The following is a 15,630-nucleotide window of genomic DNA, read 5'->3' as shown; positions in this document are numbered from 1 at the left end:
CCCAAGCATCCAGTATCGTGCATCGAACCTGGACTGGCCTGAGAATCCCTTTATTTGGCCCAAAACAGCACTATTGCAAAGTCAAGTTTTTTTTTTTTTAAAGACATTTATGTTGTTTGAAATGTAGCTGGGACTGAACTCCAGGACTTGTCAGTCTGTGTCAGTTGCCTTTCCCCTGATGCTAAAACCATTAACAATTTCTTCCACCTTTGACAGTTCTCACATACCAATTCATTGTTGGTTTTCTTTTTTAAAATTTCGTACCATTTACATTAGAACTCTTGAGACCTTTAGAGTTAGTTAAAAGTATTCCTGCTTCAAATAGGTTAGATTCTACTGAGACTACAAAAGTCACACATTAGTTTCCTGAAGTACACTATTAAACTGCAATGTTGCTTATCTTAATAATTAGAATTTAACTGAGAGTCAATTTACTTTTTATTTAAATTAAAGGAATGAGTAGATGCTAATAGTTTACAATTCAAAAATGGTATAGATGGGGAAAAGCCCTAATTGTACCATTTTAATTTAAATTTTATTGATTTTGCTGATTATATGTGTTAAATAAGTATTCATCAATCCCTTTGCCTAGTTTCACTAAATTTTCCTTTTCCATAAGAAGATACAACATTAATTATTCATATAGCATTTTAAATCTATTTCTAAATATGTGTATCATTTGTGATAAGGTTAACAGCACAAACTTCATGTAAAACATACTTAGAGCAATTATGTTTGTAGGTAAGACATACTTTAAACTGTATAGTAACTAAAGATGTACATAATACATGAAAAGAAAAACCAGAAACACTGTACATTAAAAAAGGAGAGAGATATTAGAAATAATTTTTAATTCTCTTTATCATTAATGATGTCACGGTACAGATGAGGGATTTGGGGTTTTTAAATGATCAGCCCAAGACACACAGAGACCCGTGTATATGTATGTACACACACACACATACGTGTCCTTAGAGCAGTTCCATTTTGTTTACTGCTATGTCCTCAATGTCTGCTACAGTCTCAGTGTAAAGTCAGGGACAAAATAGTAAATATTTGTTGAAAATGCAATTTATTTATAAATAAAACTCAAATCTTTGCATTTTTCTTTCCAATACACAAATGGAAACATTTAACATGTCATTCTTGCAAATTTATTGGGAGAATAGAATTGATAAACTGTGTGAAAGAAACTTGAAAACAGGTAAGTATATACAAATCTAAAGCAGCATTATTATTGCAGTTTAAACTTATAAAATCTCCCACTTTTCTTACTGTAGGTCCATAAATTGAAGAAAAGCAAAATTTACAGGAATGATAATTTTAAAGACAACTATTTTAATTTCTTGAATGATCTGGCTAGGAAAAAGCTTTTGGGTCTAAATAGTGAAGTATTCATTTTTTTTTTTTGAAGTATTCATTTTTAATGGTAGTTCTATAAAGGAAAAGAATTCCTTATTACATACAAATCTTACAGCATAACAAACCAAACAGTTATTTTTCATAAATTAAAAATAACATCAATTGGAAGTTTTCAGTCAATCATATCTTAGAATTCTTTCTATAATATGAAAATCTATACTGTAAATTGCTTTATATCCTTTTCTATTGAACATAATTTTGAAATAAAGAAAGGAGTTGTCATCAACACCATTGGTCATATGACAAGTAATAAAATATTCAAATAGATTGTTAGCAAATAAAGATGTACAATTGTTAGTAAACAAAGACTAAGGCATCTGAATTGGGCACAATTAAAATTATTTAAGATGAAACAGTGTTTCAAAATCTTACAGTGGTTCAATAAATAGGTTAACTGGTAAGAGACTATTGAAAATAATTTAAACATAGTACAATTTAAATTATAACCAAGAAGAATATAGAAACTAGTTTGTTAAATCATCATTACACATACTATAAGAATACCTAGAGAATGAACTCAAAATCATTTGGACCAATTTTTTAAAGCAGCTTTAATAATTGACTTCAAAATCAGGATATTAAATGCCAACTTCTAACCAGCAATAATGCTTATGGCTAAGATAGAAATGAGATTCTTTACAGAAATGCTGACACAGCCTTAACTGTAGGCACTTGAGTGTGTGGCTATAATTCTTTTTTCAAATCCTACCCAGCAAAGCTTCAGGTAAAAGAGTCCACAGAATATGTAAACAGTAAGAGACAGCCCTGGAGCCTTTACAAAGCCACAGACCTGTGACACATTTATATTCATCTCTGATTGCTTACTACTAAATAATGAAATCTTTCACAATGTATTGATTAGCTTTTTAATAGATAAAAGGTGGGTCGCGTATTGTGAAAATCAACATTTCTTAATTCATTAGACTTGCAAGAGCTACACATTTTAAGCTGACAGTGTAAAACCTCTAAAAGGTTTTTCAAAAAAGCTTTGTGCCTTACTTCGCATTTTGACCACTAATCAGAAACAATAAAAAGAAAATTAAGGAAAAAACTACAGAATGAAAAGTAACAATGCCTTTCTTTTCCATTCGGAAACCTATTGAGCTATAAACTAAGTTCCCAAGAGCAGTCATTTCCCATGTGGAAGGCATTTAAAACTGAAGGACACAACATAATCTTAGAACAGGCCAACGGAACACCATTTATACTGGCAGGTGACTGGCTGGAACACAGGATCTAATTGTCTAATACCAATTCTCATTTTAAATAAGGTCTAAGATAATGATGCTTTTAATGAGGAGTCCATTTTAAAGCCCAGCCAACTCTAAGTTGTAACCATGATATGGTGGTATTTTTTTCCTTCTCAGCACTGTCATCTAGGCAACAGACAATTATTGATCCTACACTAGGAAACACTGTTTTGATGTTTATTGATCCAAACTATATGAGGGAAATTGTGATTTCTGAATGGAAGACAGTCATGAATTATCACTTCTTGTAAATACAGAGCTGTGGATAAATATATGTTATGACTATCACACTTAATAACTATCATAATTAACAATTTATTAAAATAAAAATAACCTCAATAAGCTCATGCAGGATAATACTGTATAATGATGAGCTTAAAACTGTAACACTTTGCATCAGAAATATTCTGATTTTATAGGTTTCTAAAAATTTGCTAACTTGCATCACTTTTTTAATTTATATTTTACTTGATAAACTCATCATTGTATTACAGAAAAACAAGTTGAAATGTATAACAAACTAATTTTTTAAATCACCACTAAATTTTATCTTAAACTCAAGCTAATCATCCACTTATTTCAAATTAATGTTTTACAATCTGCATTTTACTTAGAGGCAAAAATCACACTTATTATGAGTTACAAATAATAATGCAAATCTGCAAGAAGTTGTCAACTGGCGAAGTTTTTACCTTGTATCATGTCACAAAATAGCACTCATTTTATTATAATGTTAACTCCAAATGCTAATTCTCTTTTCATTCGATGGCAGATGAGAAATCATGTGCTATTAATGTTTTTATAAAGAATATGTTGCTGTACAAGAATTTCAAAGAAAATAATACATTCGGGTTTGCTACTTAAATTCTGCAAATGCCTAGTAATCATACTTTGGGTATAACAAAACACTGAACAGAGGCCAGGAAAACTGGGCAAGGACAGGTCACAGACACACATACTTCATAGTTTACCTACAATATTTATCCATTCAGCTTAGTGTTTTCTTAAAAATTGTAAATATCTCCCAAGTAAGTAAAAATCTGTACCAGTGTTATATGATAGCGACTTATTTGGGCTCAACTCCCTCTGACTATTTTCATATGAATCAGACAAATTTCTTAAAATTAAAATTTCAATATCCCCAAATGAATCCACTACTCATTTAAACATATTTAGCATTTTATGATGGCAGTGGGAATGGAAAAGTAAAATCTATTGCCAACAATAATCCAACCTTGTTCCCTCTGCCTCCCACCAAGGGCAGATGAACTAAGTCCATCTGGTTCCTAGAAAGTGAAAAAATTAGTTTTCAAACATTTGATCCACCTGCTCCTGGGATTTAGCAAAGAAGTTCAATATTAGCTGAAATGGTAGAATAAAATTAGAAGCCATTTGAAGAGCCAATTTATTACTTTTTTTTTTTGCTGGGGTGGGGCGAATGTTGGGATTGGGGGGTGTTTCATTTAGATTTACCCAGCTCAGCTATTCTGTTTTCCTTTCACATTCTAACCCCCTTGTGTTATAAGGTTGGAAACAGCTATAAGATTGCGGAGAATGTAAACAGCTTTTTATTGTCCAAAAGGATGGCAGTGTAAGGAATGTGTGCTTATCACACAGCTGCAGCTCCCCACCTCACTTACCATGATAAAGTGCTCCAGGAAAAAAACATTACAACCCAAGCACAATCCAAAAATGGATTAGAATTTGACATACACTTCCTTAAAAACTAATCAATCAATCCATGCTGTAATATTAGAACTAGCTCTTAAGGAAGGTATACAATCCTGTCAAGATGTATTTTTTATTCCCTATTGACTCTGGTTGTGTGGAGGAAAAAAAAATCTAACATTCCCCATACAGTAGCTGATAGGAGAACTTTTCCCAACACATCCCCCAATACGGTCCCTCATCTTTAACAGTCTACTACAGTGGAATAGATACACAGTTGATGATCACTGAATGCAAAGTTAAATGAATGAAAAAAAAAAAAATGAACTAAGAGATCCTTGAAGATCCTACCTAAGTAACCTAAGTACCTGATTTCCCCAGACTTTTATAGTTTAACTTAATATACACCATACAAATGTGCTTTGTTAGATCATCTTGTATTGGCATCCAGATACTGAAGACTAATGTGAAAAATATGTGGCACGCTTAACGCCTGGCATGCAAAATGGATTTTAACATGCAATATTGTATATAGCTAGTATGTGCTGGCTCATTCAAGGACAACGTCGGAGCATCACTGCATTTTCTTCTTGATGCCATTGAAGAATTTCTTGGTTAATGCTGCGCAGGTGAAGCTCATCTCCGTTGTATAAAGAATGGACAGGACTTTCGGTGCCCTCGCCCCTTCACTAAGAGATTTTCGAGTTCCTTCCATCCCCAAATGTCTCTGCAAATGCAAATATCTCTGCGTCTACAATATGATATGTATCATACAGAAACTTTAATAAGTTACTTGGTTTTTCCCTCAGAGAAGTGGAGGAGAGAGAGAGAAGGACAGATGGAAGAAAGGGAGGAACACATCATCATGCTTGTGTTCCTTAACCCTGTTTTAACAGCCCAGATTCAAGTGGGTAAAGTCTTAAGTATGAGGACCAAAGAAACCCTGGCTTCTGGCGAAAGCCCTCTTAATAGCACGGTATTAAGTGCCTAGAGAGCAGGAGAAACCCATCACAGACGTGGACTGAGCCACAGCAATCCCCTTACAGAATTTTATTTTAAAAGTTGTTTTCTTGAAGATTTTACTTAGGCTCTCCCTTAAACAGAATTATCTAGCAATTATACAGCATACAGGTAATTCGGAAGGAGGAGAGCGTGGCGCCAAGCCTCCAAGCAAGGAGGAATGAGTGTCACCCCTTGAGCTGTCGCCGAGAGCCTCGCTGGTGGACCCTGCGTCACCTTCTAATTCCCTTCCTATTCCTCAGCTCCCCCTGAGCCGCCCAGAACCGACGGGAGAGGTCTTTGGGAACAGAATGCTTACAGACGACGGGTGGAGTTGGACTTGAAAGTTACATCCTGCCTCCCCGTCGGCACAAAACCCCATCCTAGTCCCCAGGGCCAGATTGGAAAACGAAGAGAAATACAATCTGTCTCCCAAATCGGTCTTTTGCCTAAGTTTTTCCCCACCAAGGAGCCACTAATCGGTCCCGAGAACGAGGATGCACGATGCCGAGGTTTAGAAGTGTTTGCGGGCATCCGTGCAAAATAACACGTGAAAAATAAAAACCACCAAGCCTCTCAAACTCTGGGTCTTTCAGCCCATCTTCATCACGTCCGTCTAGCCTTCTCTCCTCCTTCCCTCCTCGATCGCTTTTCAATAAACCTCTTCCTTCTCTCGCACCTTTTTTCCTGCCACTTTCTGCCCTTTTCACTCCAGTTCTTCAGTCTCAACCCAACAAAAGCCCCTCACCAGCCTCAGGGTCTTCTCTGAATCCCACTCCCTGATTCTTCGGCTTCAACCTCTAAAGCAAACCCCCAAACTCCCTCCGCTGCGCGCGCCCCCAGCACCAGGTCCCCAGCAGCCCCAGGCTCCGCTTCTGAGTCGGCCACCGGCGCGGTTTTCCCGCCGAAACGCCGCCCTGGCGCGCGGGGCGTGGGGCGCGGGGCGCGCGGTGGGCCGGGCACTCACCAGCTGCAGCAAGCCGGGGACCACCACGAGGGGCAGCGGCCGCAGGCGCATGGTGCCGGCTGGCGCGGCGTCTCACGAGCTGCGCGCCCTCGCCTGCCACTCGCGCATCTCCACTTCGGGGGGCAGGACTGAGGACGCCGGGGACACAGAGCGGCGCTTCCTTCCCGGAATCCGAGCGCAACGCCGCGCCGCGCGGGTCGGGTGGGCGGGCTGGGAAAGGGGTGGGGGAGGGCGAGCGGGAGATGCTTCTGGGGCCCCTGCGCGCCCCTCCTTGGAGGGGGCCGGAAAAGGAGCGTGCGGGGCCGCTGGCGCTCCGGCTTGCTGCTAGGGGCTCCAGCGATGCTGGGGGCTTTGGCGTCCCCGGGTCGGGGTGAGCGCGGGGGTCCCCGCGGGCGGGGAGCTGCGGCTCGGGCGCTTTGGTGCAGGGTTCCCTCGCTGGGCTGCTCTAGGCGGGCAAAGCGGAGCGCGCCCGGGAGCCCAGCGAGGCCCGGCTCCTTCTCCGACCCCACCCAGCAGAGGGCCAGTCCGGGTGGCTCAGTTGGGTCAGACGCTCTGCCCACTGACCAGCTCTTCCTTTGCACGGGAAGAGGCTGCTTGGATGCGGAAGTGCGCCTGGAAAGCACCCAGGGAGTTCGAGGGGAAGGAGACGGCCGGGTCCTGAGACGGGGCGTGGGGGAGCTGCTAACAGGAAAGCCTGCGGTGGGTGGTGGTTGAGTGGGGCTGGGGGTAGGGCGGGGGGTGGGGGTGGGGACTGGATCCCAGGACGTCTCGGAAGGGCGCCCCACTCCGCGGCAGCACTGGCTCTCTCGGAGTCCAAGGCAGGGGGTCCAAAGTGCAGCTGGCGGCTGGAAGAATTTTGGGACGTGGAAAGTAGTGGAGACCTAGAGGGACCTTGAGGAGGGGTAGCCACAGGGCTGTAAGAAGCCGAGCTAGCAGTAGGGGGTCCAGGCTTACTCGGGTTTGAGGATGCTTTGAGCTGCTTGGTGTCCAGGTTCCAGATAGAGCTGCGCCCGGGCGCCTGGGGGGAAGACTTAGAAGAGGAGACCCCGCTGTAGCCTCCTCATCGGCAAATCTTCGAGAAGGATATTTTTGAGGCCAAGGCTGGACAAGACTACAAATATGCTGCCTGGCATCCTCACCCCTATGTTAGCAAGTCTCCATTTGAGAGATCCTTAACCTTTAACTATTTATGTGCTAGACACTCAAGTCAAGGGCCAGTGGGGCTCAGGGACTCCCACGTTTACGGTGGATGAAAATTTAGACATCATCCATCAACCCCTTAATGAACAGATGGGCAATCTAAGGTTTAAAGAGGTAAAACCGCTTCTCCAGAGATAAGTCCCTAGGCAGCTACTTCAAAAGAACACACAAGGATAGTTCCTACTTCTCTTGGAAAAGAAAAACACGTTGAGGCGAGGGAGTGGAGTTGCGATTGATTTTCAACCTTTAGAAAATAAAACACAACAAAGTGAAATTTGAGTTGGAAGTTGTAGGGGGAAAATGTTTCCATCTCCTCCTCACACAAGGACTGAGGTGGGTAGGTAGGGTCCCACCCTTCCTTTCTTTGGGTGTGTCAAGATTTTCCCGAAGGTGTGTGTGTCTTGTGCTCAGTCGGGTCTCACTCTTTGAGACCCCATGGACTATAACCCACCAGCCTGCCTCCCTCCATGGAATTTTCCACACAAGAATACTGGAGTGGGTTGCCATTTCCTCCTGCAGGGGATATTTCCAACCCAGGGATCAAACTCTCCTCTCCTGCACTGGCAGATGGATTCTTTACCACTGGGCCACCTGGTGCAGAGGGAAGGGAGGTCATTCCAGACTGTTCTGGGCCCCTCTGTGACTTTGAGAGGTGTTGTCTCTGAGGCTGTGGGTGGGATATACAACTCCATTCCCTGTGGAGGAAGAGTCAAAAAAGGGTTATATATCCTTCCTAACTCTTGGCCAAGGCTGACTGGGGAATTCTAGGACCCATGCAAAGGCTGCAGTAGCAACAACCCACTTCTGCTTGTCCTAAGATGCAAAATCATTATTTGCATATCTAAATATATAACTCACCTCCCTATAGTTACCCTTCCCCTTCACAAATATTCTTTACCAAGACTGGGGGCTCACTTCTAGAAAGTTATTCTACCCTGGAAGCAGAAATAAGATCATTGCAAAAAATGGGACAGATGTAAGTTGATCAGTTTGTCCAACTTTGTCTCTGCATTTCATTTACAGACAATCTTTGGAAAGTGATGAATAGGGAACGGATTGGCAGACATTAGAGAAACACCTTTATGGAGAGGGGCTGCTAAAAGAAGAAGAAAGGCAAACAGTATTGCAAGAGGCAGTACCTCATTTAGACTTGGTGTTTCTGCAGGAGCCCCAGCTGACTCATCTCTAAAACTAGAAGGTGAGGTCTCTTCTTGATTTAGTGGTTTCCAATTCTGTTATTACTAGCTCTTTCAATGAGGAGTGCATGACTTAACACACTATTGAAATGAATAAGTGATTTAATGACTGGAATATTGCACTCTTTAAATTTGGTCCTATTTCTTAGACTGTTTCTGCAGTTTTGGGAAATTTATGCATAAAATTTTGAAGTGAAACCTCAACTTGGACATGTGTCCTAATACTAAGTATTCTCACAGTGGAACTTGTTGAAGGGTGTTGGATTCCAAGCTAAGAGCTAAGGGACACAGGAGAATGTGTGTGTCCTGTTGCTTAGGCTGTGGAAGAGAAGCACCCAGGATCCCCCAGTCTGCTATTACTGTGTTTATTTATAAGGTGATTGCTGCTAATTTAGTGTATTCCTGAAATTTTACTGTATGTATTGTGGTAAAGTGAAAGGAAGGAAGATGGGAAGGAAAGGAGGGAGGGGAGCAGGGAGGGAAGGGGAAAAGATAGGCAAGAATGATAGACTTTGCTGGCAGTCCAGTGGTTAAGACTCTGCATGTACAGAGCAGGGGTCATGGGTTCAGTCCCTGGTTGAGGAACTAAGATCCCAAATGCCTACACAGTGTGGCCAAAAAAAATTTTTTTTAATTAAAAAAAGAAGCATGCTAGAAGCATTAAGTACATTGACTCTGTCATTCAGAACACTCAGTGTAAACAGGAGCATGCCACAAACGAGACAGTCTGGGAGAGTTGAAGTGTTGCCCAGGACAGTTGGAGGAAGGGCAGATCCTTGGAAACCAGCATGACTGCTTCATAGCAGAGATGAAATATGAGCTTCTGAGAATGGCCAGATTTAGTTTATGTAGGAGAAAATAGGTAAAGCCATTCCATGTGGGAAGAACAATATGAGCAAAGACCAAATGGAGGGACTTCATGTGACTTCACTGATGGATGGAAAAGAAAAGGAGAGAAAAAGTATGTTATAGGTGAGATGGTAGGGATCTGGGAATGCCAAGCTAAATAGGTTACCTTGGTCTGCAGGAAATAAGGAGTCTTCCAACTTTTTGGAGTAGGAAAGTCAGACATCAAGTGGAATAGAGATATATGCAGTGGTAACAGACAGGATTGTCTAAAGCAGGAGACTGCATGAGGAGATGGTCATGGTTGTTTGAAAGCAAAGAATGAAGAAATGTGATGCAAGAGCTGCTACAGAGGAACAGGGAACTGAACTGGCGGTTGGAATATTATAAAAGTGTCTCGGCATATTAGAGGAATTTTTTTTAACATTGTCCCTTTCTCAGAGGCAATTTAACATCTAGAGAATCAGATCATTGCCTTTTTCGTTTTGCAAGTGTGGTTTTCCCAGTGTGAGGGGAGTGAAAAGGGTCTTTTCATGTAGACAAAGTAGCAAAAAATAGAACCTACCAAATTTTCCTGCCATATGATTCCACTGTAGTCTTTTTAAAAGGCAACTTATGGGTATATTCGGAGAAGGCAATGGCACCCCACTCCAGTACTCTTGCCTGGAAAATCCCATGGATGGAGGAGCCTGGAAGGCTGCAGTCCATGGGGTCACTGAGGGTCGGGCAGGACTGAGCGACTTCACTTTCACTTTTCACTTTCATGCATTGGAGAAGGAAATGGCAACCCACTCCAGTGTTCTTGCCTGGAGAATCCCAGGGACGGGGGAGCCTGGTGGGCTGCTGTCTATGGGATCGCACAGAGTCGGACATGACTAAAGTGACTTAGCAGCAGCATGGGGATATTGTCAATGCTTTGAAAGCCAATCTGTCAATTTGTGGCTCCCTTGGACCATTTGCCTTTTCCTTGTGCTTCTCCTCTGCACTTACTTTCTCACCACTTACTGTTCATTAGCATCATTACCAGAATGTGTATAAGAACATCATATGCCATTATAACATTTGAGAGCTGTGCTGGATATCAGACACTAACCAACTTTCTCACTTTATATTTAAGGAAATGGAAGCTCAAAAGGTTATGTGACTTGCTTCAGGTCATCTGGAGAGAGGCATGGGCCCATCTGAAACTTGATTCAAAGCCTTCAGTTTCTTTGTGCAGAGTCTTTCCAATTCATCACTCTGCCTCAGGTATTTTTCAACTGACCAGCAGTTATAAAAGTTGTGATGTAGTGAATGAATGAACCTTTAGTGAGTAAGAGTTGTAGGAGTGATCTATGGATGCTAAAAGCCCCAGAGTCTATCTTATTACCAGGAAAAGAGGTCTGACAGTACCAAGCCTGAAGCATTGATGAGGTAATAATTTTAGAAGGGTGAGAGGATAGAGAATTGCATGGCACATGGCTCTGCAACCCTCTGAGGAGGAGTAATCAGGACTCAGGAACATGGCAGTATTACGCCAAGGATACAGGGAATTCTCAGGGAGCCTTTGGACCTCTTCGAAAGCTGGTGGGCTTTTTGGTAGGAATTTGGAACAACAAATCCTTTTGAGTTGCCACTCTTGTTGAGTAATTGAATATTCTTTAGTCACCATTTTATTTATATGATGCTGTGTTACACTGACTCAACCCTGATGGCACTGGGGACTTTAACTTCTTTAAAAGTGTACTTGAACAGTGACATTTTTCACCCAAGAGATTTCACTATACAGCCATGGTTGAGAACTGCTGCTCTACAGAAACTTATTTTTCCCCCCTCCCTTTCCTTCCCTGTCTCTCCCTTCTTCTTTTTTTTTTTTTTTAATTGGAGGGTAATTGTTTTACAATGTGTTAATTTCTGCCTTACAACAATGCAAATCAAATCCTTCCTCCCTTCCCTTCCCTATAGAATTGTAGCCTCCACATTTGGAATGTACTAAGAACTTATTTATATTCTTAGTTCTATGGGACTTTTCAGGAGAGAACTGGACATTTTCTTGGTAGATGGGTCAGCATGTTTGGGGGATTTATGAAGTTTTATCACGTAAATGTTATCAGTTGCCCTAAGTTCAAACACAAATCAAAGAGTTCTTCTACAGTGAAGTTTTTTTGCCACAACTATATTTCTTCACTTGGATGTTAGAAGGTGCTACCAGCAAAGTACTGGTGGCTGAAGCCACCATCAGCAGCCAAGAGGAGACGTTGGAGGGAGGGGAGGAGAAGCAGCCTGTGGGTCCTAGCCAGTCCTGTGATGATGTGGGTGAATATCACTCAAGACTGACAAGGTGGGAGAGAGCATCTCTAGCAGTCAGAGTGCGTTTTGTAAAGTTGTCGCTGTGTTTCAAAGTGTGTTGCCATGCAGTGTTCATATATGCACGATTATTTGACTGAATGGTCACCTTTTTTTTCACTGGTATATCAAGTATAATGGATGTCATTGCTAGGAAATCAATTAACCTCCTACAAATGTAGCTTCCTATATGGAAAGAAGGCAGGAGAACAGAGCTATAGAAGATTAGAATTGGAGCATTTTGCTTAACCCTTCAGTTTATAGATGAAAAACCTGAAGCCCAGAGATGGAAAGTGATATTCTCAAGGTCACACAGCCAGATGATGGCATAGGAAGGTTAGACTCCAGGGTTAGTGCCGGGGGAGCTCATGCCAACCTCTTTTCATCCCAGATGTCTGTCTGTCTTCTTCCAGGAACTCTAAATATTCTCAGATTGGAATCTTTTCCTTTGATTAGTTAAGGTAGTGTTCTGTAAATGTGTTTTTCCCTTGCTGTCTTTCTGTTAATTATTGTGGACCAGATATTAGACACTCCACAGCTCCATCCTACCCCCAGAGTCACATCTGACTCTTCACAACCCCATGGACTGTAGCCCGCCAGGCTCCTCTGTCCATGAAATTCTCCAGGCAAGAATACTGGAGTGGGTTGCCATTCCCTTCTCCAGGGGATCTTCCTGACTCAGGGATCAAACCTGGGTCTCCTGCATTGCAGGCAGACTCTTTACCATCTGAGCCACCAAGGAAGCCCAGAGTAAGCCTAGCACAGTCGAAAAACCTTTTGGTTTCAAATACACAAACATAACTGAAACAAGTTGAACAATTACAACAGAAAGCTATTTAATAACTCATAGGAAGTTCAAAGGCTGAAGGTAGTTTCAGGCAATTTGAAATGAAATTCAGAAATTTTTGAGTGGGATATTGGGTTAGCCATCCTGAGGATGTGAGTCCATTTATGATGGGCTGGGAGCACAGCTGCAGAAAGCTTAAGGTTGGATCCTAGAGAGCAGGGGTTGAAAATCTATCCTCCAAGAAACTGGCTTTTCAAAGAGACTGACCACCTCCCAACCACCAACAATTTTCTGCAGATGGAATTTGAAGTTGTTTTCTGTAGTTTTTCACTGATTTTCCCCCAGATATCTTTTTCCCTTGACATGTTCTTTCCTTGCTCAGATGCCTCCAGTTTTTCTTTCATGGATATTTGAATGACTCTCATCTCCTAACTTCTCATACTCCAGCTTTTTGTGTCTACTTGAACAGCACCTTGATGACCCTCACCTCATTTAACACAGACCCTGTATCAGATGAACTGAGCTTGAAACATGTGAAAAATGGTTCAGAATCACAGGACCAGGGATTTCACAGGTGGTCCAGTGGCTAAGACTCTGCACTCCCAATGCACGGGGCTTGGGTTCAATCCCGGGTCAGGGAACTAGATCCCACATGTTGCAACTAAGGATCCTACGTGCCTCAAAAAGATTGAAGATGCTGCTTGCCATAGCCAAATAAACAAAAATAAAAAACCCCAGGAGCATCCCCATTTACCACTTTCTGCTTCTAAAGTAATATGAGTTGATTCTTTTGTATGATGGAAGCCATTGCTTATAAAAGCATAATGCCAGTTATCCTTCCTAGTAGGTCTAACTATGCCAAGACACTGTCCATTGGCTTCAAGCAATTGCAATTCATTTTTTTGTTTATAGCCAGGTTGTTCTTTTTGTAAACATTGCATTCTGAAATACAGGTGGCTTTTGAATTAGCAGGATGATTGAGGCACAAGAAAGTTTTGCTTTTTGAGTTCTGTGCAGTGCAACCAACATGTTCTACCTGTGGTCTCTCTGGATGTCAACATTACCATCCAAGTGCTGCTTTCATGTTTTATTTCAATGTGTCAAATGAGTGGTGCTTTCCTTGTCTTCCAGCAGAAATTGTGTTAGGAAAAGAGTGGGCTAGCTTTCCTACCCTAATCGGTATAGATTTGTGTTAAGTGGCTGCTGAGGTTTGGTACAAAACTCCCCATTTCCAGGCATTTGGGCCATCTCTTTTTCCCCTCTGCTGATCTAAAATGAACTTGTCTGACTTTCCCTGGCAGAGTAATAATTGCACGGAGAAGCCTTCTCTCCGTTTATTGAAACATCTTGAGTGCTATCTACTGGTCAAATGTGGCATTGCCTCAGAAAGTGAGCGTCAGGCAAATTGTCATGGGTCTTCTAAGGATAACTTTTGTCTATTGGCTGAATATATGCTGAACAAATGCCATATGTTTTAGCATATCCTGAAACATACTAAGGACCTGCATTCTTAAATTATATCATTGCCTTCTGGATCAAAAGACCCCTTGATTAAGAGGCATACAAATTAGAGTATAAGTGCAGTGTAACCACTGGGTAGGTGCCCACTTGTCCTTCCTTGAAATGAATAACTGAATAGTTTAAGTCTGATTCTCACTTTGCTGTGTAATGTCAATGGATAAAACTAAACCTTTAAAATGAGCTTTATGGAGTCAGTCAATAATGCTATGTCTTCATTGTATAAAAAGGAAGACAATTTACACTCAATACTAGGTAATAAGCATATGCCAATACTAATAATATTGATCAGAATGCTTAAAATATAACAGTCAATATTTAGTATGAGTTAAAATTCATCCAACTTATTCTAACCAAACTATATTTTCTGCCCAGGGTCTTTTGTTTCAAGCACCTGGTAACTTATCCAGAGAGGCATATTATGCTTTAGTCAAGATCCCAAAAAAGAACGTATGAGGAGGGAGTGCAAAGCATTGAACAACTGAGAATCAATGAAAAGTGATCTGAAAGTCAAGCGGTCTTCTTCTTCTAGCAAAATGAATAACTTTTGCATTTAGGACAAATAATTGTAAAGGAAAGACCAAGTACAGGGATCACTATTGATTATCAGGAAATAATGATGAGAAAGGGCTAATGTGTTGACATCATTTAGGCAAAGATCCAGATGATGAAGCTGTAGTTAACAGGAACTTTATAGAGACACATTGATTTAACAGTATACATGGAAATAGACAATCCTATCATCATTTTTAAGTTATTAAGATACAACTTATGCTGCCTTTTACTTATTTTAAGTTGTTTATTCAGTAATTTGGCATTATTTATTGTCACTTCATATTAATACCTACATATTCTCCTGAAAATTATAATTTTAAAAATTGAATACCCTGGATTTTGAGACTGTGTGATTTTTGTAACATATTCAGTTATATGTATGCTATTAAATAATGACAGAAACATTTTGATTTATAATGAAAAAGAGAACGAGTTAAAATATGTAGATAAAATTTAAAACCATTCTGTTTCAGCAATAGAATATTAAAATATATATATATATATTTATAGGCATAGGCAGGAATCTCACTAATACTTATTTTTCAATCATTCCTAAATTTGGCTTTCTTTTTTTTTTAACACCAGGTGCTGTACATATATTATCACATATAATCATTACAACGATCCTGTAAGGTGGGTATTATCTGAAATTTGTAATGGCAAAGCTGAGGAATACAGAAATCAAGTATTTTGCCCAAGATGACTTAGGCCTCATGTAACAGAACCCAGAATTTGGACCGGGAAACTCCAGAGCTTTCTCTCCTAACTGTGACATAACACTGTCTCCAACTGTGTTGCTGTTTACATCTTGTCAATAAAGTTCCAGGTCTGTGCAAACTCTTCATGATTTTCCTCTCATGGTGACCAATAGAAATGAGAAAAAGTAGCATATGGTGT

At 40.9% G+C, this 15,630-nt stretch overlaps 1 protein-coding gene across 1 annotated transcript in view; it reads right to left on the bottom strand.

Moving 5' to 3' along the window:
• NXPH2 (neurexophilin 2) overlaps positions 1-6,489 on the bottom strand; it is a 129,245-nt gene extending 122,756 nt beyond the window's left edge. The window contains exon 1 of the mRNA XM_006067017.4: positions 6,307-6,489. Coding sequence (XP_006067079.1) covers positions 6,307-6,357 — 51 coding nt within the window. The 5' untranslated portion in view covers positions 6,358-6,489. The remainder of the gene's footprint in view (positions 1-6,306) is intronic.
• Between the last annotated feature and the right edge of the window lie 9,141 nt (positions 6,490-15,630).

This window comes from Bubalus bubalis, chromosome 2 (assembly GCF_019923935.1).
Source record: "Bubalus bubalis isolate 160015118507 breed Murrah chromosome 2, NDDB_SH_1, whole genome shotgun sequence".
Classification (NCBI taxonomy): domain Eukaryota; kingdom Metazoa; phylum Chordata; class Mammalia; order Artiodactyla; family Bovidae; genus Bubalus; species Bubalus bubalis.
Note: the sequence above shows the minus strand (reverse complement) of the source record. Positions and strands in the feature narration are given on the sequence as shown.